Source organism: Sceloporus occidentalis, unplaced genomic scaffold, assembly GCF_023333645.1.
Source record: "Sceloporus occidentalis isolate IW3139 unplaced genomic scaffold, rSceOcc1.0.p SCAF_255, whole genome shotgun sequence".
Taxonomy (NCBI): Eukaryota; Metazoa; Chordata; class Lepidosauria; order Squamata; family Phrynosomatidae; genus Sceloporus; species Sceloporus occidentalis.
In genome coordinates, this window is record NW_028317235.1 from 194,780 (window position 1) to 220,633 (window position 25,854).

Sequence of the window (25,854 nt, forward strand, 5' to 3'; positions counted from 1 at the left end):
TTACTTTAAATAAAAGTGTTAGATTTTTTTGTGGTGTGTGGGGGGTCATATTCGGTTTTGGCCAGGTAAATGCTGCACTTTCGGTTTCAGTCCAGAATTTGTTTCGGTGCATCCCTACTACTAAGCCAGACAATGAAGTGGTTTTGTTACAAGTTTTTATTCCTTTCTTTTTTTGGGATGGGGGGGGGCGCCAGAGGAGTAGTCCGCACAGGGCGCCAGAACACCTAAGGCCGGCTCTGAAGCCGCTCACATAAAAAGAAAAACGGAGTACCGGACGAGAAAAGGGGTTTTAATAAAGCGATTTTAAAATGTTTCAAAGAGTTTGTGGATAATTAATAATATAAACAATAGAATAAGCAGCCCATGACAAAAAGGAGAATGTGGGTGTACATATAATTCTTAAAGATATACACATGATTAGAGGTGCAGACAGGTAAGTGTAAAAAGATAGTAATACAAATGAATAAAAAATAAAAATATATACAGATCTTTTAGTTTTTAATTATTTTAAAATTATATATAAAATTAATTTAATTTTAAAAATAGTGGCTATTTTTAAGATTAAATCAATTTTACATATAATTTTAAAATAATTAAAAACTAAAAGATCTGTATATATTTTTATTTTTTATTCTTCGCCTTTTTCTTATAACAGAAACTGTTACTATTTCAAGATTTTTCTGCAGCAGTGACAGCCAAGCGACATCAGTACTCTGAAGTTTGTACAGAGCTTTACAACAAAAGGGTGAAACTTGCTCTTCTTTATCCGGCAAAGCTCAGAATTACTCATGAGGGACGTGCTTATTTTTTTGACACTCCAATGGCGGCTAAAGAATTTCTTCGTGATTGTGCCAGGTCTTCTTCCTCTCTGCCTGTAGATTCTGCGGTATGGGAGGCCCTCCTTACTCATTATCTTTCTCATTCTAGTTCTCTGTCTCGCTCATCTCGATCTGTCTCCCCTAGGTCTAGGGACTTATAAAGGTAATTGGTATATGGGTATTCATCTTCATGCCCGCCTTTATCTGCCTGTATGCACATTTTCGATGGTTATGTGTTAATTTTCTTTTCCTTTGTTGTTTTGTTGTGTTAATTGGCGCAAAGTCAAATGGCGCCATGTTTTGGTTTATAGATAAAAAATGGGAGAAGCATAGTATTGTACAACTGGTGATGTGCACTTTCGTTATGTACATTGACCGTTGGGCGTTCTGGGGTGCTGGCTGGGACTCTCCTGAACCACAGTTTTTAGGTTTGCAATCTGTTTCATTACTTCAAAAACGAGGCATTGGGTGAGGGCCTGGTTTCGTTTACCATGATGCAATCAGATAGTAGTAATGATATGTTGTCTTCAATGCGTGTTGTATCTTGGAAGTTTTAAACATGCCTGTTAAATGCAAAAAGGTTCTTGCTCATCTTAAGCGTCTGTGTCCAGATGTTATTTACCTCCAAGAAACCCATGGGTGTGACCCTGAAAAAAATACTTTAAAAGCTCCATGGCTTCGTGTTTGTTACTCTGCTAGGTAGACCAGGAAATCTAGGGGTGCCTCTATTTTACTCTCCAAAAGATTGCCCTTAGTTGTTGAGTCTGAAATTTGTGATCCGGAAGGGAGATATGTTATCCTTAAGGTTAAATTAGTTAATGACACTCTGATTTTTGTGAATGTTTATGCACCAAATTCTGATCAGTCTACTTTTTTGGCCAAGGTATATACACTCCTAGTGGGAATTTCAGCCGTCAATGTGATTTTAGGTGGTACTTTAATTTAGTGGCTAATGCAACATTGCATGTATCCGGCTCTTCCTCTCGGCCTGTCGGACTCTCCTCCCTGCCCATGCTGGATCACTTTCATTGATATATTGATATTGATTGGTATATGTTTTACTCTCACCCGCATGACTCCTTTTCTAGACTGGATTACCTGTTGATTCCTGATTTACTTCTGCACAGGCTAAACCTGCATCATGCTCAGGTTGGTCAGATAGTAAACTCTGATCATGCTCCCATATGTCACAACTTACCTCTCCGGAGAAGCCTTGTCCGGGTGCCGTTCCTCGCATTTGCGGCATAGCAGCAAACCTAGTGTAGCTGCTTCTAGCCACACGTCTCCTAGCAACCTGCGTGTGAGTCATAGGTGGGGGCGTGCCCAGGCTGGGAGATGACTGGGGGTGTTGCTGCCTGAGCAATCTCCAGTGCAGTTCCGGGGGCGTGGCTTGGTGTGGCTCCTAATTTAAAAGGCCTGTTGGTCTGCTGCACTTTACCCTTGTGTGGTCTTTGAGTCTGACATGCTGCAATTTGCTCCTACTCTGATTACTACTCTGTGTACCGAATCCTGGCTTGTCTGATTAACTCCTCTGTGTACCGAATCCTGGCTTGTCTGATTAACTCCTCCGTGTACCGAATCCTGGCTTGTCTGATTAACTCCTCTGTGTACCGAATCCTGACTTGTCTGATTAACTCCTCCATGTATCGAATGCTGGCTTGTCTGATTAACTCCTCCGTGTACCGAATCCTGGCTTGTTTTCTACACTCCGTTTTGCAGTTCCGGTGCTACCTCCACTGTCTATGCTACAGCCATCTTCTCCTCAGAGACTGCCTATATTATTTTGCCTTCTGGCTGCTCAATATCTCTTCTGCCCTTGGTGTTCCCTTTGGGCCTTCCCATTCGGTATCACTCAGGGTGAAGTTGCGGCTTTTTCAAGTTTTGGGGTATAGGTACACGACACCATATGGATGGATATTTGTTTGGCTTCACCATATCGGGTTTCCCGGAATTGGAGGTTTCCTAGTCATCTATGTGCTTCAGAAGCATTTAGAACGTTCTTGATTACTAAATGGAATGACTATGTTGATGATAATCATAAGCATATGGAAGACCCCAATTTATTCTGGGGTGCTTCGAAACCAGTTATGAGAGGGCACATCATTGCTTATGTTGTGGGACGCAGGAGGGAGGCTGAAGCTAAACTTGCCCAACTAACCGATGATCTTTCCCGGGCATATGTTGCCCATAAAACCCTTGGTAGATGTCAGGAACCACTTTTTCGCTGCCTGAACCATGGCTTTTTTTTTATACCTGTGGCATTAAGTCTGCTACCACTAGTTGCCACCCTCCGCCCTCTGGAGCACTCAGAATTCTTTACTAGGATCAGGTGTGCCTTGTTACCTGGGTTGATCCCTAGTCAATACATCCAGCTGGGCCTTGTTACCTGGATTACCCTGCCTCTATGAACCTGCCCTGCCCTAACGACCCTGATATAATGCTTCAGGTATTCCAGCAAGCTAATATTCTGAAATTGTCACCTGAGGATCGTGAGCGTTTGGTCGAACCGTTCATGCCTCTTGAAATTTCCTCTGCCATTAAATCCCTCCCGAACGGTAAGGGCCTGGATGGCCTAGGAGCTGGGTAATATAAGTACTGAGTACTACATATTTACCGGCACGTCTTGCTGAAGTTTATAATGGATTTTTGAATGGGAGGATTCCTCCTAAGGAATTTAAGCCTCCCGTATTAAGAAAAGGAGCCCAATATGCAGGATGACCGGAGGAACGGAGAAGCAAAACAGGTATTATACGTATTATTGAACATTCTGCTGAATTTGAGGGAATAAAGGTGGGAAAAATTTGAGCTAAAGATTGCTGCTTTTGCTGCTGATCTTTTATTATTCCTTTCTAATCCCAAAGCGGCGATGCCCCACCTTCTTAATTTATTTCAGCAATTCCATTAGCCTATGGGATTTTTAATTAATTATCTTAAAACTGAAGCGCTTCCCATTTTCCCTCATGCTAAGCAAGGTTGGAGGGGGACGTTCCCATTTAACTAGACTCAATTCCCCACTTTGAAGTATCTAGTCCTTACCATCCTGACGAATTTGGTACAACTGTATAAATTTAATTTTACTCCGTTATTGCGTCAAATGGAGAGCTCCTCTAAATATTTGGTCCAAATTTAACCACTCCTTTTTGGGTAGGTGTCACCTGTATAAAATGGCTTTTCTTTCCCAAGTTACTGTATTCAATTCAAATGTTGCCTATTACCTTGAAAAAGAAAGATATCCAATATCACAATACACTGCTACATAAGTTCCTATGGTGTAACAAAAAAACTAAAATTGCGATGGTTAAACTCCAACAACCAGTCCGTTATGGGGTGTGAACCTTTCGAATTTGCTGGATTATAATCTGGCATCTAATTATCGTTTTGCGGTGGACTGGCCTCGACGCATTTTGGGCCTAGAAGATGTGGTTCCACCCTTTGGTTCATAACCCGCAGTTGCAGCATGGCAGGGAGGATGTTGTCTTTCGACATCTGTACAATTCCAGTCCAAAATATTCACCCTATTCACTATTTTCATCTTTGCAATTATGTTAATACACTCCTTCCTTATCTTTCTGGGATCACCAACACTCTGGGTATTCACTTTTGTATTACTGTGGAATGGGCAATTTTTGGCATATTTCTGGCCATAGTCCCCCTAACAGAGCGAGCGTTAGATCCCTCCTACTCATTCTTTCACCTGTAGCAAAGCGGGCAATACTGTCGCATTATTACCAATGGTCCTGTCCCGCTTACTTTCTATTCCAAATGGATTGGCTTGATGCTGTTCTTCATAAGGAGAGTAAGGTTGTTACTATTTTAAACGTTCAATACAACAGAGCGGTATTGCCTTCAAGTTCTAAGAGGCATCCGTCCCATAACGGGATTTTAATGCCCGTATATGTTTGGGGGTGCGGGTAGTAACCTGAGGAAGGCCAAGGTTTGGGGATTTGAGGAGTTGCAGGCACAATGGAGCAGGTTGTTTTTTGGAAACCACCGATTTGTGGTGCTAGGCTGTCTGGGCAGGGTATTGTCCATCTTTATGTAATCATGCTCTTATCAAGATCTGTGTGTGTGTATATAAGTTGGTGTGCTTCTACCTCAACATTGGTTCTGTCTGATACCTCTGTATTGGTATTGCTGTTTGTTATGCATATACTGCTGTAAATCGCAATATTGTCAATAACATGTCCTTGTTTTTTTTTTTGTTTTCGTTTTACTTTCTTTTCTGTTCTTGCCTTATTGTACTGGATTTGTGGATCTATTGTACATGACGGTATTTACTCTGTCAGTATGCCTTTGTAATACTATATTATTGCATTGTTTGACTAGGGCTTCTCCGAATAAATGTAAAAAAACAACACATGAAACAGCACATATATAGAACAACGGAATAAGACATACAAACCCGTAAATAATGTATGGAAACATAGCATAGCAGGTATAGATCAACACATTAACACACAAACCCAAATTTGCATGTATAGATCAATTGAAATTCACATGTGAAGGTATAGATCAAATAAACAGAATCAGACATACAAATCCTGTATTCGCAGGTATACAGTAATGTATGGAAACATATGGAGCATTGCAGGTATAGATCAACAGAACACACAAACCCAGCACTGTAGGTATATATCAACTGGAAATCACATGTAAACTCAGCACTGAAGGCATAGAGCAAATAAACAACACATGGAAACAGCATTGCAGCTATTGATCAACTGACTAAGACATACAAACCCTGTATTTGCAGGTATACATAAATAATGTATGGAAACATAGCATAGCAGATATAGATCAACAGAATAACACACAAACCCAACTTTGCAGGTATAGACGAATTGGTATAGTTAAACCCCATAAATTACAGGCATAGATCACAGGTTGCACACCCCAAAGCCAGCCCTGGCATCCCGAAACAGCCCAGCATGAGTCAACTTTGTCCCCAAACAGCCTGGTCTGTGCCATCTTTGTTCCATAAATACCTTGCCTGTGCCATCTTGGTCCCCAAGACTCAACACACTGCTTGTGCCATCTTTGCCTTTTTACAAATCAATTATACATCTATGATATACACAAAGCCGTTTACAGTCACTCACTCACACTTTCATTCACATAATTCATTCACACAATCATTTATTCTCTCACTCATTCACACAAATCATTTACACATTCATTAATGCATTCTCACAAATTCATACTCTCACTCATTCACACACTAATTATTTCATTCTCTCACTCATTCACACAATGCATCCATACATGTATTTATTCATACTCTCACTCATTCTCGCTCTTCATTTATTGAACTTCTCTCTCTATCTACCCCCCTTTCTCACTCACCCCTTTTACACTTCTTACCTTGCAGAAGTCCGAGGCCTCTGGCTCGCCGCTCTGCTCTACTGAGCTAGAAGCTTCGCGGAGGAGAGTGAAAGGCACAGAGCGGTTCATGAGTGACCGCTTGGCGCCCCTCTCTCTCCTCCATGTCAAAAAAAAAAAAAGGGCGGCGTTTCAATAGGGGAGGCCACTGATTCCGTGACAATGCATTGCCCTGGATTGAGGCTGCCCGGGACCAGGGCTTTAAAGTCTCATTGCGGGACTGTCCCGGGCATTCCCGGACATGTGGTCAACCTAGACAGCTAACTTCTTTCCATGTTTTCACGGATATAGGGCTGCAAAGATAATTGTCTGGACTCCCTTATTATTTTATCTGTTTATACCAAAATCAGTGACTTTGTGTTGTTCAGGAATTGCTGGCTATGGTGACCGATTTGTGGTGCAGGGTATTGTCCATCTTTATGTAATTATGCTCTTATCAAGATCTCTGTGTGTGTATATAAGTTGGTGTGCTTCTACCTCAACATTGGTTCTGTCTGATATTCAAGGTAATATGCTATAACAGCTATTGTTCAATGAGCTCTGTATTTCAAGTTCCTGTCCTTGGCTTAAGGCACGGCTTCTGACAGTGTATCCGTCACACACGTGATTCAATTTCTTAACACATGAAAAGGTATAAAAATATGAACACTTTGCATAACCTATGTAAATCATGATTGCTGTATAGGTATAATTAATGTAGATATTTATATATATATATATATATATATATATAATATATATATATATATATGTCCTTATCTAGGGTATCTACCAACTTTAAAGAAACAGAGTTTAATAGTTACCTTCTCTCCTCCATCTGTGTCTGCGGATTGAGGCAGTGGTGATAGCTGTTCGAGATATTCGAGGAACTGTTGGGGTAACCTCCACCTTTAAGACTTTCTGACCTTGCTGTGAGGTGTCTGGGGCATCAAACGACAGTGAGTTCTTCATAGCATTTGCAACCTAAGACAACAATATGGAGGTTGTAATGAGAAAAATGTGGTCATTTCATAACAAATCTATACTACAAACAAAAAAGGAAAAAAATATCCCTACTGAATAATAAAACTTAACATTAAACTATACTAAAATACTTTTTTTTCTTCTCCCTCAGCCAGTAATGCCACCACTTTAGATTTTAGTTAGTTTTGTAAAGTTACTTCACTGTAAAACTTGACCTATCGAAGGTTAAGTGAACTCAGTCACACAATTCAAGCAACACCATTAGTTTTCATTTAGATAGGGAGTAAGGGTCTTTAGTTGCAAGTCAAGCTTATTTCTTCTATACACAGTGTCTCAATGTTACTGTGCATTAACCCCTTAAGGACCAGGCTGTGTTTTACCTTTTGTACCATTGGGACCGAGGCTGTTTTAACACTTTTGCGGTGTTCCATGTTTAGATGTAATTTTTTCCTCACTCATTAAGTGAACCCACACAAATTATATGTTGTTTTTTTCAGGACAAGAAGGGCTTTCTTCAGATACCATTGTTTTAATCCTATTATCTAATTTTTCATTAAAACAAAATTATAAATTATAAAATATGATGAAAAATGTAAAAAAAACCAAACACATTTTCTGACATTTACCCCAAAAATCTTTTACTCATCCAAAAAAGCTAATGAAAAAACATACTAAATAGATTCTACTATTTGTCCTGAGTTTAGAAATACCCAATGTTTTTATGTTTTTTTGCTTTTTTTCTGCACGTTATGGAGCATTAAGTACAAGTAGCGTTTTGCTATTTCAAAACCATTTTTTCCAAATCTGGTAATTCTTCCCCCCATGTGCCATTTCGGGTATCTTTGAAGCCAGCCAATGCAATTTACCCCATCAAGTCATATATTTTTGAAAACTAGACACCCCAGGGTATTTCAGATACTAGTATTTTAACTCTTTCCATGCACCATATCTACCATCTTTGTCAAACTTTGTGGTAGTAATTTATTTTGTGTTTTTTATCGCTAAAATTGCTTCTCAGGTATGGATTTAGAGCTCCTGGTATACATCACTTTCAAACACCCCAATATGTGTTCAGCAACATCTCCCGAGTACAGTCATACCCCCCATGCATGGGTTTGTCCGGTTGTTTGGGAGGTAAAACACCACATTTAGGAAGTGCACATTTTTTAACTTGGAACTATTACATCTGGTCATTCTGCCCCCATGTCCTAATAGGACCATCTTTGAAGCCGGCTAATTCTATTTACCCCATCATACTATATATTTTTGAAAACAAGACACCCCAAGGTATTTCAAATGCTAGTATTTTAACCCTTTCCATGCATGAGATTCTACCACCAGCCTTTGCCACACTTTGTGGTAGTATTTTTTTACACAAATTGTACTTTGGGTATAAATTTATAGCTCCAGGTATACGTCACTATCAAACAACACCCTAATATGTGTTCAACAACATCTCTCGAGTACAGTGATACCACCCATGCATGGGTTTGACTGCTGTTTGGGGTTAAAAGGCCACATTTGGGAAGTGTGCTTTTTTTTCCCCTACTTTGGTCAGTCTGTGCCTATGCCCTATATTTGAGCCTGGCCACTACAATTTACCCCATCAAACCATATATTTTTGAAAACTAGACACACCAAGGTACTTAAAATGGTGGTACTTAACCCTTTCCATGCATCGGATTCTGCCACCAGTCTTTGCCACACTTTGTGGTAGTATTTTTTTTGGTATTTTTTTCACACAAATTGTACTTTGGGTATAAATTTATAGCTCCAGGTATACGTCACTATCAAACAACACCCTAATATGTGTTCAAGAACATCTCCCGAGTACAGTCATACCCCACATGTATGGGTTTGTCTGGTGTTTGGGGATAAAATGCCACATTTTGGAAGTGCGCTTTTTTTTTTCCCCCATTTTGGTCAGTCTGTGCCTATGCCCTATCTTTGAGCCTGGCCACTCCAATTTACCCCATCATACCATTCATTTTTTTAAATTAGACACTCCTTGGGTATTTGAAATGCTTTTATTTAAATTTTTCCATGTCAGGATTTTTGGGAAGATACAGCGCTAATTTTAGCACTTGCTCATAATAAACTTTATTTTTTTATTTATTTTATTCTTTTTGGATTTTTTTTTTACATTTTGCTGGAACTGGATAAGTTCTGATGCATACTAATTTTTAAATGTTACCATGTTTTTTTTAAGCTTTTTCTTTTTTTCCTTTTTTTTTATTTTTATTTTTTTAAAATAGTGATTAGAAAGCTGGGCTCCATTGACTTGTATGGTTGAATGCAGTACCTGTATTCAACCTGCAAGTGGAGCCAGAGAAAAAAAATAATAAAGTTGAAAAAGTTCACTAGATGGTCTCCAGACCCTCTAGTGAACTTTTTCAACTTTATTATTTTTTTTCCCGGGCCGCCGCCATCTTGGAGCGGTCACAACCCGCCCTGGAGTAAGTATTTGGTGTCGCTGGATGCCTCCTGATCGAGGCATTCCAGCGACACCATTTAAGTTTAGGAGGTGATCGTTGATCGCCTCCTAAACGCTTTTAAAACGGGCGTCCGCCGCCATACAATGTATGGCGGATGTTGACGCCCCGGGGAGGGGCCAGACATGGCCCATGATGCCGATCTCGGTGTTGCTGAATGCCTCGACATCGAGGCATTACAGCAACACCATTTAAGCTTAGAAAGTGATCGTTGATCGTTGGTACTGTGCAATCTCATTTGCCTAGTTGCTGACTGGCAGTTATTTCCCCAGACTCCGTTGTCACCTGCTAGTCCCCCAGTCTGCTGGCTCTGCCATTTTCCAGGTCTGCTACCAGCTCCCCAGTCAGCTGTTAGTCCTGTTCCTGATGGCACCTAAGAAGAACACTAAAGGTGCAGACAGTCATCTGCAATCAGGGGCATCTTGCCTGCCCCAATCTGACATCTAAGCCTGAACTTGTACCCGGATTCACGATAGAATGTTTCAGCCGCAGGTCCTAGGTCCTAACTCTGTTCTGCTATATTACGGCACCACAAAGGAGCAAAGGTGCTGAAAGATCTGAGATTCCTGTTATCATAGCATACTAGCAAGGGATGGCTTTAACCCAGACCTATGGTATGAAATGCTGGAAGAGAACGCAGAAAAATAGTAGAATGAGCAAACCAATTACGCTCCAAATAAATATTTAAAAGACTAATCTCAATATGTCCACTGTACACCGGCAGCTGAAAAGAAAAAATGCAGGCAACTCTAGCTGTACAAAAAGGCTGAACACAAACAATGAATCTAAACAGCATTCAATGTATGGACAATATAAAAAGATAAACCAGCCTCTAGGGCTGTATAGTACATAAGTGAAAATAAAGCAATTAATCTAAAATAGTATAAATTGTCAATAAAAAAGAGTGGTGTATATAAATAACTATAAATGGATTGCTGAGTGATACAACAAATGATGACTGTGGAGGTAGCATGCAGACTATGTCGGACACCATAGGAGCATTATAACATAATTATATTAAAAATATAAATTCCAGTCATTATGGGTGTAAAAGGAGTTAAAGTGATCTGACATAACTAAACAAAATTTGGACAACTGAATTCACATGCTCACAGAAAGGACAGGAGGAGACATATTTAAGTGCAAATGTAGCCCCCCCCCCAAATCAAAGGGCAATTGTAAATCATGTATTACATTGTCTGTATGGCCAGATTGTAAATAATGTGTGATAGTGTTAGTATTGTTTTTTGATGTTGTACCCTAGGATTGTATCTATAGGATTGTAAATTGTATGTATTTCTTTTGAGATTAGTTTATCCATAGGATTGTAAATTGTATGTTGTGTGATAGTGTTAGTATTATCTTTTGATATTAGTTAACCAATATTAATGTACCTTTGATCCCACCCTATAAGAACTCCCTGTATGTCCTTAGTTTGTTACAATCTTTCCATCCTTGCTGCAGTTAGTTACAATCTTTCCATCATTGTTGCAGTCACAACTTCATTCCCAATGTAACCCAGTGTGTGTTAGCCTTCATAGGCTTCATCACAGCATTAAACCCTCCATTTTCCTATCAAAGAAGCATTTTCCTGTGATTATTCGAGCTATGTGGATTTAAGCTATTTACCCCTAGATGAAGGTGTGTCAGCACCTAGAATCTCCTTTTTCCCCAAATATATCCCATTTCCACATGCTTACAAAGCAACTGCTTTGCAAAATGTGATTCACAAAAAAATGTGTGTGACACAATATGTGAACATACAAGTTAAATCACAATATAATAAAATATAATCTCACTACACCATGAGTCCAGTAAATTTTCCAAAAACCTAAAAGACATTAAAAAAAACCGCCACAGCAACCTAGTGCGGTATGTAGGTGCAAATAAGCAGAATTGGCAAAAACTTGTTGGAACCCACTCACAAGTGAGGCTCCTAACAACAAAGGAGCATAGGATGATAGCCTAGAATGGCATACTTGCCGCTACCAGCGTGATCCGGTACTAATATTCCCAGGGAATGATGCATGTCCATGGTGGGTCTTATTAAATATGTATAATAGAATATAGTGGAGGTAAAACATACACGAAGACGAAGACACACAACACGAAGAATCTTCATGTATGTCTCCGTCGACTAATCTCCCTGGTCTCTTCCCCATCTAGCTTACCTTATCTCCGCAGCATGGCAGGGGTTGACGGAAGCGGAAATCCATAGCTTCGGCGTCAGGGGTTAAGGGGCCATGCGAACGACTTGTCTGGCATCAACCAATTGGTTGATGCCATAGGAAGAGCATGCAGGTGACCAATAGGCTCACTTGCACGGCCTTTTTAACTCCTGATGAGGAACCTATGGATTTCTTCTCCCGTTAACCCCTGGGATGCTGCAGCGATAACGGGAGCAGAAATCCGTAGGTTCCCCGTCAGGGGTTAACTTGGCTGGCAGAGACCACTGGTCTCCCTGCTATAACAGTTGAAGGTCTGTACAAGCGACTTTAGTTGCTGGGAAAGGATTTTAGAATAGAGTATTTATGGTATTAGGCACAGGAGTTTTGGCACTAATTAGAGGTCTCCCACAAAATATTCAAAGTCCCGTTACGTCACTTCCTGTGCGGCCATCTTGCGTGTGGCGTATTCGTAACCTCCCAGTATAAGGCAATGCAGTTTCCAACGGCGCCACTAGGTGGCTGGAAGAGGAGTGAGTCTGGACAACGAAGCAGGAACTGTCTCCTGGCTGAGGCTGCCGGGGTCTCAGTGTAGAGGCAGGAGGTCTCCCTCGCCGTCGCGGCGGCTGCTGCTGTGCACAATTTTTTTAACCCCCTGTAGAATGTTGAAAAATCCCCTTTGCTATGTATTGGGCTGATATTTGGGGCACTATATCTTTAAATGTCCACAGTAAAATTGCACCATATTCTCAGAATAAGAATAAGGGGGGTGAGATATGTGCAGTGTAACTGTATTGGTCCAATGGGGGGAATTTCTTAACCCCCTGTAGAATGTGTAAAATCTAATTTGCTATGTATTGGGCTGATATTTGGGGTGCTATAGCTTTAAATTTCAACAGTAAAAATGCACCATATTCTCAGAAATAATAGTGGTGGGTGTGTGTGAGATATTTGCAGTGTAACTGCATTGGTCCAATGGGGGGATTTTTTTTAACCCCATGTAGAATGTTGAAAGATGACGGTTGCTGTCTACTGGGCTGATATTTGGGGCACTATAGCTTTAAATTTACACAGTAAAAATACACCAAATTCTCAGAAATAATAGTGGGGGGTGTTTGAGATATGTGCAGTGTAACTGTATTGGTCCAATGGGGGAATTTTTTTATATATGCAGAAATGCTAGAAAATGTAATTTGCTGGATATGAGCGGATATTTACCTTTAATTTGTTTAATAAACATATGTAATTTTGCAGGGAGGTATATTTGTGTGAGAACTGCAAAGTCCACTCAGAATTGCAACATTATATGATTATTATCACGATTCCAGGTCGAATGTACCTTTTGCTAATCTAAAGAAAAAGCGTCTGACGGCATGACCACTGATTTTAAAATGTCTGCTAGCTTGACTCCAGTTCTGTCTATTGGGAGGTGAGCCCTCTGTATTGAAAAACATCCGCTGTTTCAGAGCAGCTTATTTATATACTCTCATGGGCATCTTTCATCAGTAATAATGGATGCCTATATCCAGGGTGAGCCCCTGTGTGTTTTTGGGGTGTCTTTTAGGGTGAGCCCCTATTATATATATTTCTCCCAGCCTCCTTTTGTGTACTATGTCTCAGGACAATACTCCCAACCAGGATGCCTTTATGGCGTGGCTGGAGTCTAAGTTCTCCAGTTCTGTGGAGACTCTCCCTCCTGCCCCTGTGGCCCGACCACTATCCCTTTGGATTCTGCCCCCGAGAAATCTGAGGAGGCAGGCCACTCTAAGCGCCCTTGGAAGGGTAATAGTGCCTCTGCTGGTAAAGGCAAGGCCCCAGCAAAGCACCCAAAAACCTCTGCCACCTCCCTGCCCTCGGGATATGAGGGTCCTTTTCAACTCCCACTGTCTATAGTGGATGAGTGGCAGACGGACTCTGCGGATGAGTCAGAGGCTTCTGTTAACCTGGCTTTATCCAGGACCATGGACTCACGCTTCGTCCGTGAGTGTCTGGTGGATGAGCCCCACCATGCCTGTGACAGAACCCTCCATCACTGGGGCCCCTGGAGAGGCCTGAGAGCCAGTCTCCCTCCATCAACTATGGGCCAAGGCCTTGTAGAGACTTCTGTGTGTGGATACAAGGGTTCAGTTTCTGCTGATGTTCCCCATGTTTTAGCACTCAGAGTCTCAAAACTGTAATATAGGAAGAAGGCTGATTGTCTTAGCATTGTTAATTGTATAGGTGTGAAGTGTTTCCCCTGTTATTGTGTGAGTTAGCCCTTGTCGTAAGACCCCCTGTAGATATGACTAGGTGTCACTGCTGCATACCTAATTGTGTAGCTAAGCTTCGGATAGCCACAGTGCAAACACAGCTCTGGTGCAGCGACATCCCCCCTTCTATCTACAACGCTGGTTCTGCCTGGCGCTGAAGGGGTTAATTGTTGGTGTCCCTGCAGGAGGAAGCAACGTTTGGCAGGAGTACCCAGTCGGGGTACAGGTCAGTCTCGTCACAATGCCGAACCCCATTACTCTATGGGAGCATCCATCACCCCCATTCGACAGACCTCCCGGTTCTTGACCCAACTGGCTCCTCTTTATTTGACTCCACCACGATGCGCCATCTCAGGGCCACTGAGTGGGCTACACCAGAGAATATTGCACTATACTTACACAAGTGGCTGCGCAGACCCTTTCCTAAGGAGCTGAGTGTCCCTGCCCCTCACTCCCGGACAAGGTGGCTGTTACCCCGGAGTTACCCCGGTGATCACTCTCCTTTCTTTGAATAAGAGAGATCCTAGGAAGGTTCTAGAACAGGGTCTCAAGTCTGCTCAGGATAAGATCCTGGATTTAGTGGGGCTGGTCACTCAAATCCTCTCCCTGGCTGACCGAGCGTTCCTGCAGGGCCTTGCGTGTGATCTGCCTAATAGGCACCGCCAATGTAGCTGTGGCCACAAAACAGCATAAGACGGCCCTCCTACGGATGGACCCCCATCTGGCAGAGCTGGGTTCAATGGATCTCGTTGCGGCAGCTAACGGGCTGCGGTTTGGGGACGCTTTTGTGAAGAAGCTTAACAGGCATGTGTCCCTGTTGACCTCATGGGACAAGGCGAAGTTCTCCAAGAGAAAGGTGTTCCAGACTGGCCCTCGTTTTTCTGGGGGGCCGGGTTGCTAGCCGCTAATCCTATCAAGGCTCAAGTGCTTTCCAGCAGGCACAGCCGGCTTATCACGGTTCCTTCCAGCACCGCTCTTTCATACCTAGAGGAGGAAGTAGAGGCAGAGGTTCCACCGTTTTCCCCAGGGGTCGCTCTGGATTTGGTAAGTCCAGATGTTTCTTGTCTTTTTCCCCCTCCACAGGTTGCAGGCAGGATCTCGCATTTTTTCCACAACTGGGTTTGGATTATTTCAGACCCCTGAGTCCTCCAGACGGTGCGCGGGTATCCGATCGATTTCGTCTACCCGCCACACCAGGTCCGGAAACATTCTGGCGAATTTTGCCCGGTCATCAACCTGCCGGCTCTGAACGCTTTTGTGGGTTCATCGCCACTTCAAAATGGAGGGTATCCATCTTCTGCGGGACCTTATGTCGGAGGGAGATTGGTTCACCAGGTGGACCTCAAGGACGTTTTCTTCAATTCCGCTGGCGCAGACAAGTATGGCAATTCAAATTGCTCCCATTCGGTCTCAGTTCTGCCTCCTGGTGCTTCACGAAGCTCCTAATGCCGGTGATGGCTTTCTTCTGATCTCGAGGTATCCGATGTATTGTTTATCTTGATGATATCCTTTTTTCCAGCTGTCGGGAAACCCTTCGGGGTCAGACGGATTTCATGGTTCAGATGCTTCATCAATTGGGTTTCGTTGTCAACGCACTCAAATCTGAACTAAACCCCAGCCAGTGCATCCTGTTTTGAAATAGACTCCAGGGCGGCGATGTTGCAGCTTCCAAGGACAAAGATTGTTGCCATCCCAGAAGGAGATCTGCGCCCTGCTCCCTCCGCTTACTCGCGCGGGTGTTGGTCTCCTTGCGTCTTCCATTCAGGAGTCTTCCATTCCCGGGTCCTCCACACTACCGTGTACTTCACTGCCTTAAGGCTCGACATCTACGCAGGTTGCCATTGTATGATCAGCCGGTCCGCCTTACCCCAGAAGTAAGCATGGAATGGACGTGCAATCTTCGGTTCCCAACCAGATTTTGTCCTGGAGTGTGACGTCAGCATGCTGGGCTGGGGAGCAGCTTCCCTCACGGAGGCGACTGGTGGACGCCGGAAGGGCATTCCCTTCACATAAATTGCTTGGAACCGATTGTAGGATACTTCGCAATCAAGAGCCTGGCAAAGGACCGGCCCAATTACTGTGTTCTCCTCTGGATGGACAAGGTCTCGCGGTGCGGTACATCAATCGATTGGGGGTAACTTCGCTTTGGCACGCACAGCCATGGATCCTGGCGCTGCTTGAGATGTCGATCCAGGATCCCCAGGCCTTTCCTTCTTTTCCATCTATCCTTTCGGACCCAGATGGGCAGGCTCATCCCCGCATATTGGGGGGTCAATCATCGCTGGTGGCTTGGACAATTTCGGGCTCGGGTTTATCGGAGACCGCTCAGTCCTTGCTCAGGGAGTCCTGGGCTCCAGGCACCAGGAAGTCTTACCAGTTTGCTTGGTGTGTGGGACAACAAGTGGATCCCCAGTTGGCCCCTGTAGTGCTCATCCTCAATTTTTTTGGCCGATCTTTTTAGAAAGGGTAAGTCATATTTAACCATTAACATTTTTTGTTGGGCGATCTCTTTGGCTATTATGGTTGCGCATGTGAGTCGGTGCGGAGAGAGCTCCCTTGCTTTGTCGGTTGTTGAAAGGCATCTGCCTGTCTCATCCTCCAGCTGCTCGCTATAATTCTTTGTGGGATGTCGCAGTGGTTCTGGACTTCTTCCAGGCTTGGCCAGACAATAGGTGTTTGTCTTTAAAACAGCTGTTGACTAAACTTTCACTGCTGTTATGCCTTTTATAATTTCGCACAGTCTCTGATGTGATGGCTTTCGATGCTCATGCTATCTTTTTCCCCGGAGGGGATTATGTTCCGTGTCCATAGGGAGACTACGTCCCTTTCTACTTCGGTGTCCTATGCGTATTTTTTTGAGGATCCTAAACTATGTCTCGCCAGGTGTGTTTGCACGTATTTGGTGCCTGTTGGCTCATTTAGGAGCATTATATGAATTGCATCGTTCATCCAGTCAGCAGTATTCATTGTTTATTATTTTTTATTAAATAAGTAGTACTCTGTTTTGATTGGTTGTTACTCAATAACAGTGCATCTATGGGTATTTAACCCCTTAAGGACGGGGCTCGTTTTTTCTTTTTGTACCCTGTGGGACCGAGGCTGTTTTAATACTTTTGTGGTGCTTGTGTTCAGCTGTAATTTTCTCCTCACCCATTTAGTGTACCCACATAAGTTATATATTGTTTTTTTCAGGACAAGATGGGCTTTCTTCAGATACCATTATTTTGATCGTATCATCTTATTTACTATAAAAAAAATAAAAAAAACATGGTGAAAAATTGAAAAAAAACACATTTTATGACTTATTTGAAAAATCTTTTACTCACCTAAAAAAGCAAGTAGAAAAACTAGCTAAATAGATTCTACTACTTGTCCTGAGTTTAGAAATACCCAATGTTTTTATGTTTTTTTGCTGGTTTTTGTAAGTTATAGGGCAATAAGTACAAGCAGCGTTTTATGATTTCCAAACCTTTTTTAACAAATCTGGTCAGTCTGCCTGCATCTCCTCTTTGGAACATCTTTGAAGCCGGTTAACTCAATTTAACCCATTCAAACCATATATTTTTGAAAACTAGACACCCCAGGGTATTTCAAATGCTGTTATTTTAACCCTTTTCATGCAACAGTTATACAATCACACTTTGTCAAACTTTGTAATAGTAATTTTTTTTATTTTTTTTTCACATAAATTGTACTTTAGTTATAGCTATACAGGTTCTGGTATATGTCACTGTCAAACAACACCCCAATGTGTGTTCAGGAACATCTCCTGAGTACAGTGATACCCCACATGCATGGTTTTGTTAGATTGTTTGGCTGGTAAAGGGCTACTTTTGAGGCAACACAGACTTTTAGCATCTGGTCATTCTGCCTCCATCTCCTCTTTGGAATATCTTTGAAGCGGGTTAACTCAATTTAACCCATTCAAACCATATATTTTTGAAAACTAGACACCCCAGGGTATTCAAATTGCTGTTATTTTAACCCTTTCCATGCACCAATTATACAACTACACTTTGTCAAACTTTGTAATAGTAATTTGTTTTATTTATTTTTTTCACACAAATTGTACTTTAGTTATAGATATACAGGTTCTGGTATATGTCACTGTCAAACAACACCCCAATGTGTGTTCAGGAACATCTCCTGAGTGCAGTGATACCCGACATGCATGGGTTTGTCGTGTTGTTTGAGATTTAAAATGCCACATTTGGGAAGTGCGCTTTTTTTCTCCATTTTGGTCAGTCTGTACCTACGCCCTATCTTTGAGCTCGGCCACTCCAATTTACCCCATCAGCCATTTTTTTTATATTAGACACCCCTTGGGTATTTGAAGTGCTTTTATTTTAACTCTTTGTTGAGATTTTTGAGAAATTTTAGCACTTGCTCAAAATAATAAACTTTATTATTTTATTTTATTTTTTTAATACTTTTTTTTAATATTTTTTTTTACACATTTTGCTGGTACTGGATGGTTTATCTAGTGACATCACTACATAATTATTTTTAAATGTTAGCACATTTTATTTTATTTTTTTATTATTATTTTTTTAATATTTTACTAATCACATTGTGATTAGAAAGCTGGGCTCCATTGACTTGCATGGTTGAGTGCAGTACCTGTATTCAACCTGCAAGTGGAGCCAGAGTTCTCTAAAGGGTCTGGAGACCATCTAGCGAACTCTTTCATCTTTATTGTTTTTTTTCCCGGGCCGCCGCCATCTTGCTGATGGCGAAGATCACCGGCAGCTGCGGCTGTGACTGCTCTCCGGAGCGTTCACAGCCCATCCAGAGGTGTTTCGCTGATCGCCTCCTAAACACTTTTAAAACGGGCGTCCACCGCCATACAATGTATGGCGGCTGTTGACGCCCCGGGGAGGGGCCAGACATGGCCCCTGATGCCGATCTCGGCCTTGCTGAATGCCTCGACATCGAGGCATTACAGTAACGCCGTTTAAGCGAAGAAAGTGATCGTTGATCACTTTCTAAGCTTATTTAATTTTTTGACTTTGAACTGGCAAAGGTCGTTAAGGGGTTAATAAGACCCTTCCCCCTGATGAAGTCTGAGAGAGGAAACGCGTAGGGTTTTTGGACGGTGACTCTGAGACACCATACGGAGTAACGGGTGACATCATACCCATAAGTTTCAGACCAGCTTCGGTGCGATCAAAGGCTGGCAAAATAGGACATTTTTCTGGTTCGGAGGTTCAGTGCTGTATTTTACCCCCTACTGTTTGTGGATAGATGAATAATATTCCTTTGCACAAAAGCAAGAAGTCTGTTTTTCGTCTGTCCTTAGTGTCCAGATTCTCCAGGCGCATATACACTTGCCTTTCCAGTTCTAAGCCTGAACTCCAGAAACTACTACCCTACAACTCCTACACAGACAAGTTACATGTGCTAACTGCCTAACCCAGGCAGGGTTATACAGGTTAAGCATGTTAATAATCAATTGATGTCTATGCAGCTCAAAATAAACCTCAAGGCTAATTGAGAACCAAGTTCAAACGGATTCAATTATGCTACAATAGCCAAAAAAAATGTATCCAGATTTCCTTGACAAGAACCATAACATTACACTGGTTTGGCATATACAGTCGTGGCCAAAAGTTTTGAGAATTACACAAATAGTAATTTTCACAAAGTCTGCTGCCTCAGTTTAGATTATGGCAATTTGCATATACTCCAGAATGTTATGAAGAGTGATCAGATGACTGGAAATCAATTACAAAGTCCCTCTTTGACATGAAAATAAACTTAACCCCAAAAAAACATTTCCGCCGCATTTCAGCCCTGCCCCAAAAGAACCAGCAAAAAGGTACAGGGATTGGACTGTTGAGGACTGTGGTAAAGTAATTTTCTCTGCTGAGTCCCCTTTACGATTGTTTGGGGCATCTGAAATAAACGTATCTGGAGAAGACAAGGTGAGCTCTACCATCAGTCCTGTGTCATGCCAACAGTAAAGGATCCTGAGACCATTCATGTGTGGGGCTGCTTTTCAGCCAAAGGAGTGGGCTCACTCACAATTTTGCCTAAGAGCACAGCCATGAATAAAGAATGGTACCAACACATCCTACAAGAGCAACTTCTCCCAACCATCTAAGAAAAGTTTGTTTTTGACAGAAGATTGTGTGCATTATAATAACCTGAAATTAATCAAAAATAAGGTTGCAGACATGTTAATGTTGTAAATGACTATTGTAGTTGCAAACGATTGATTTTTTAATGGAATTTTTTTATTAGCAACCACCACTCATATGTTCCAGTAGGACGTTGAGTTAGCTAATCTAGCTTTAAGTTTAAAGGGTTAATTGTTCATTAAAATTTTTTTTTGCAATTATGTTAGCATAGGTAGCAATGTCTTTGTTTTCCATGAAAAGATCTAAGTGACCCGCCAAAAAAGATGGTGGCATGTTTATAAAGAAATGTATCTATCTATCTATATACTGTATACAGTAGTGGCCAAAAGTTTTGAGAATGACACAAATACTGGTCTTTTGCTGCTTCACTGTTTTCAGATATTTTTGTTTGTTACTATGGTATGCTGAAGTATAATTACAAGCATTTCATAAGTGTCAATTACATTAAGTTTATGCAAAGAGTCAATATTTGCAGTGTTGACCCTTCTTTTTCAAGACCTCTGCAATCCTACCTGGCATGCTGTCAATTAACTTCTGGGCTACATCCTGACTGATGGTAGCCCATTCTTGCATAATCAATGCTTGGAGTTTGTCAGAATTAGTGGGTTTTTGTTTATTCACCTGCCTCTTCAGGATTGCCTCCTCTCAATGGGATTAAGGTCTGGGGAGTTTCCTGGCCATGGACCAAAAACATTGATGTTTTGTTCCCTGAGCCACTTAGTTATGATTTTTGCCTTATGGCAAGGTGCGCCATTACGCTTGAAAAGGCTGTGTGGACCTTATGTCGTGGACCCAGCCCATTAAGGAACGTTTAAACAAAACATACATCCAAAACTGCCGCCCTCCAATTTTCTGTTTCTTTGTTCTTCATGCTGACTGCCTCAGCCACAGCCTGCGCATTTGACACCTTGAACGCGCTGGCTACCCCACAAAGCCACCGCCTTTTCTATGCCAAATCTAACATTAAGCAGCCAGATATCGTTCCCAATATCGTTTAAGTGCACCCCGTCCCCCCCGGAACAGCTTACTGTTACTGCTTCTAACTCCGGGTGTGATACCACAAAACCTCCCAAACGGCAGACAAAACTGTTACCCCATAACTCCATGGATAACACTATAGGGAATAACTCTAAAAAGACAAGATTCTTACAAATGTCACTTAATTCCCAGGCCTTTGGCCAAACCTCGACGCTCCATTGTTCTTGAAAATAGGCACCGTCCCCAATTGCACCTGCTGCGTCCGTAAAAAGCTCAATTTCACTGTTAAAAATGGAATCTTCCATCCAAACTGATCGTCCGTTGAACTCCTGCAAAAACATGTCCCAAACAAGCAAATCATCTTTAAGCTCCCGACAAACAAATAAAATGGTGAGGTGCCCGCACTCCAGCCGTAGCCATCCCCAAACGTCTACAAAATATACGACCCATTGGGATGATTCGGCAGGCAAAATTCAGCTTGCCTATTAAGGACTGCATTTGCCGTAAAGTAACTTTTTTAGCACCCCTAAACAAACTCCCCCAGGCCCTTAAGTCCTGCACCTTCGCAGTCGGGAGCCGAAATGTCATTGTAAGAGAGTCAATCTCAATCCCTAAAAAATGTAACCTCGTGCAGGGGCCCTCCGTTTTGTCTGGAGCCAGAGGAACACCAAAACGCCCAAACACATGCTGTACTGTAGCTAATAACATCCCACAAACATTAGAGTCAGGTGGACCAACACACAGGAAATCGTCTAATGTATAATTGATGGGACTCCCGCTTCGACACGCACTACCCACTCTAAAAATGAACTAAACATTTCAAAATAATGACAAGAAATAGAGCAACCCATGGGGAGGCACTTGTCAACAAAATAACTACCCTTCCAAAAACATCCTAATAAGTGAAAACAGGGTGTACTGGCAATAAACGGAAGGCCGCTTCTATATCAGTTTTAGCTAATAAAGCCCCCTTTCCACACTCTCTCACCCACCGTAGAGCAGCGTCAAATGACGCGTAAGTAACACGACAAAGATCCTTATCGATGCCATCATTCACTGACCCCCCTTTTGGGTAAGAAAGGTGGTGAATAAGCCGAAATTTACCGGGTTCTTTTTTTGGGAACAACGCCCAGCGGGGAAACTCGAAGGTTATCTAAAGGGGGGAAGGATAAGGGCCAGCAACTCGCCCTAGACTGACCTCCTTGAACAATTTTTCCCCTGTGAACTCCAGAGCCGACTTCAAATTTAGTAAAACAAGCTGAGGAGGAGCATCCTTAAAAGGAATCCTAAAACCCTCTTTAAAACCGGACTCAATTAACACAGCCTCATCCCTTAACTTATACTGACTTGAGCCATGGAAGCATCCTTTCCCACATCACCGGAGTCTTCCCCTTTACTGCTAGCTCCCTGGGCCTTACCGACCTTCCCTTTTTTAACACAACGGGACAAAGGGTGGGAACCGGAGCATCCTGAACATTCATGTTTGAAACGACATGAAGCCCCCAACTTACATGACCCTGCATTAAACTGCCAGCAATATCCTTTTCTATTAGCTGCCGATGAAGCCCCTGCTGCCCCACCGGCAGCCCCTGGAAAGGACTGCCCGGCCCGTACAGGGGCAGAGACTTTTAACCATAAGGCTATGTCTTTATGATCCCAACGAATAGAAGGGCGAAGGGCTTTCCTCTGCCGGAATTGTTCATCATACCTAATCCAGGCCTGACCCCCGTAGACCCTGTAAGCCTCTCTGATACTATCCATATAACAGAACAAAGATGAACAACATTCAGGGGTTTTCTCACCTATCACACTAGCAAGTATGGCAAATGCCTGCAACCAATTTGAGAATGTGCGGGGTATCAGGCGGTAACTCCGCTTCTCCTCTTCCTTTTTCTTTTCTTCCAATTTAGCTGACCTATCCAAGTTAAAGCGCTCTAGAGGAAGCAACGAAAAAATCTCCACATATTCACCCTTCCAGATCCGTTCCCTGACCTCTTGTTTAAGATGAGCCCCAAGGGGCCCCTCAAAGCAAACATAAACCTCACATCTAGCTGAATCTGACAACCTAACCTCTTCCCTACTTTTTACAACTTCGGTACTGCTTTTTTCAACTTGAGGACTGGCAGCCTCAGGGGCAGTAACCGCTGGAACAGACGCAACAGTTCCAGACGAACCCTCAATTTGTCTTGTGCCAATCGAATTCTCCCATACTGCTACAGGTGAAGGGGATAATGATGCTGGGGCAGCCAATGCAGCACACTGACCCAAAAGATCCCTGACCGAAGCCAACAATGATCCCAGCTGACCCTGACTGCCAGACAATACAGCACTGCTTGTATCCCTAACTGAACCCACAGACCTTGTGTCACCCCTATTAGCATTAAAAGTGACCAGTGTCCTCAATAAACTCACCGAGCTGTCTCTCAGCCTGTGGAGCAGCCGTTCCTCCTGCAGATGCTTCCTGTCTTGCTGGTTGGGAAGATGCCGTTGAGTGCAGGATCCCTGGAGCTCCTGTCGCGCCGCTAAGTGCCACGCCATCCTGGCACGAGACGTGGCGCCGTTCCCGTCGGTCCGATCCTCGCCTGCCTGGAAAACGGTCTGCTTCAACCTCTTGCTGCGTAGCTGCGACCGTCGAATGCTACTGCATCGATCCGGAACCTTTGTCTCCTATCCGTTGTTGCACCCGGTCCTCAGGAGAGACGTCCCTAGATGGCGTCCGCACTACGTCATTGCCGAAACGCGTCGCTGAAACCGGAAGACGCTAGAAGTAGGATAAAGTTCGCCGCCATCTTCAATCTCGGACTGCGATCCTGAAGTTCTATGAACCCGGACACGAACAGGATGATCCATCCGCGCTGCATCTCCAGATCCGCGATCAGCATGACTTTTGCGGGACCTGCTTCCATCTCGAACACCGGCTCCACTGCTCCAAAGGCGACGACGGGTCTCATTTCAACTTCTGGACTCAGCCGTACCGGAGGTCTGGAAAGCCGAGCCTGAGGTGTCCGTGCCTGCAGCGTAGGTATAGGAGGACAAGATGGTCCGGCAGTAAGTTCTCCCATGTGGTCCAAGAGCCAGGATGTCCCATTCTCTAAAGCAGAGGACCTTATCCGCTTAATCAGAGCCTCAAGGTCTGCCATCAGGTAAGATCAGAAACATGCCGATGCTGTGTGTACTGTTTATATAATGTTCCCTAAACACCTCAGATGCCAACACACCAATCAGTGAGGATGGGCTGCCCAGCAACAACCAGTGTCCCCTAGCTGACCCCTCTGCCCTCTCATTCGCCTATCTCAGGCCATGTCATGCCGCTCTATCTGCCTAGCTGTCTCCAGGGCTCCCTTTCTGAATACATAGACATTAATATGTAGTTGGTCCCCCTTAGTATGCTGAAGGAGACATACCTAGACATTTTGGACAATGCTATGTTCCTAACTTTGTGGGAATAGTTTGGGGAAGGCCCTTTTCATTTTAGCATGACTGTGCACAAAGCAAAGTCCATAAAGACATGGTTGGATGGATTTGGTGTGGAAAAACTTGACTGGCCTGCACAAGGCCCTGACCCCAAACCCATGCAAGCCAGGCCTTTTCGGCCCACATTAGTGCCTGACCTCACAAATGCTCTACTGGATGAATGCAAAAAATCCGTCAGGAAACCCTTCAAAATGTTGTGGAAAGCTTTCCCAGAAGGGTGGAAGCTGTTATAGCTGCAAAGGGGGGACCAATTACATATTAATGTATATGTATTTAGAATGTAATGGCATAAAAGTCCCTATTGGTGTAATGGTCAGGTATCCCTATACAACATATTCTGAGACAGTAAAAAAAGGATTTAAAAATAGTCCTTGAAATTTGGCACCCTTTTACCTTTTACAATAACTTAAATACAGACAATAATAACTTAAATTATGACAATAATAATAATTAAAAACTAATCTTTAATAAAATAGGTGGTTCAGCATCCCACAAGGATTTATTTGACTTCATGCATGTGGTCAATGCTTTGACATTGTGAGGTTCCATACTATACAAGTAACTCACCAACAAGGGCTGCGAGTAAAGTTCAAGTTGGGCTCTATATATTATGTCATCCAGTACCTCCTGTCCCAGGTCCCACTCACCATTGTATCTGGAGAAAGACAAGTATAAGACATTGTTATTTATGGTCTTAATCTCTTAAATAAAGCACTCCTTAGAAAGACACTTCTTTACTCAAGGATGTGTTAAGGCCGCTGCATGGCATCCAGGCACCCTAGTAGCCAATGTGGGGGTGGCAGCTCACATGGAGATGCAGTGAAGACAGGACACCATGTGAGGTATGAGGAAAGGATAGAGTGTGGGAAAACTGCTTATGTTGATAGTAGAGAGTGAGTGTGTGTATTTGTGTGTATATGTATATAAGTGTACGGTGTTAAGAGTGTGTGTGATAGGGTACATTGTTGGGGAGTGTTTGCACGTGTTAGTGTATAGCATTTGCATGTGTGTGTGTATGTATGGTATTTGCATGTGTATATGCAAATACCGGCCACTATATTAGGTACACCTCTTCAATTGCTTGTTAACACAAATAGCTATTCATCCAACCACATGGCAGCAACTCAATGCATTTATGAATGTAGATGTGGTCAAGACAACTTGCTGAAGTTCAAACCGAGCATCAGAACGGGAAA

The 25,854-nt window shown here is 42.8% G+C and overlaps 1 protein-coding gene across 1 annotated transcript in view; it reads right to left on the reverse strand.

The window, feature by feature from the left end:
• The window catches only part of LOC149275958 (hyccin 2-like), a 118,967-nt gene that overhangs the window by 9,812 nt on the left and 83,301 nt on the right, over positions 1 to 25,854 (reverse strand). Inside the window, exons 8-9 of the mRNA XM_089504081.1 lie at positions 25,226 to 25,313; positions 7,001 to 7,160 (exon numbers count right to left, since the gene is read on the reverse strand). Of these exons, the coding sequence (XP_089360207.1) occupies positions 7,001 to 7,160; positions 25,226 to 25,313 (248 nt within the window). The remainder of the gene's footprint in view (positions 1 to 7,000; positions 7,161 to 25,225; positions 25,314 to 25,854) is intronic.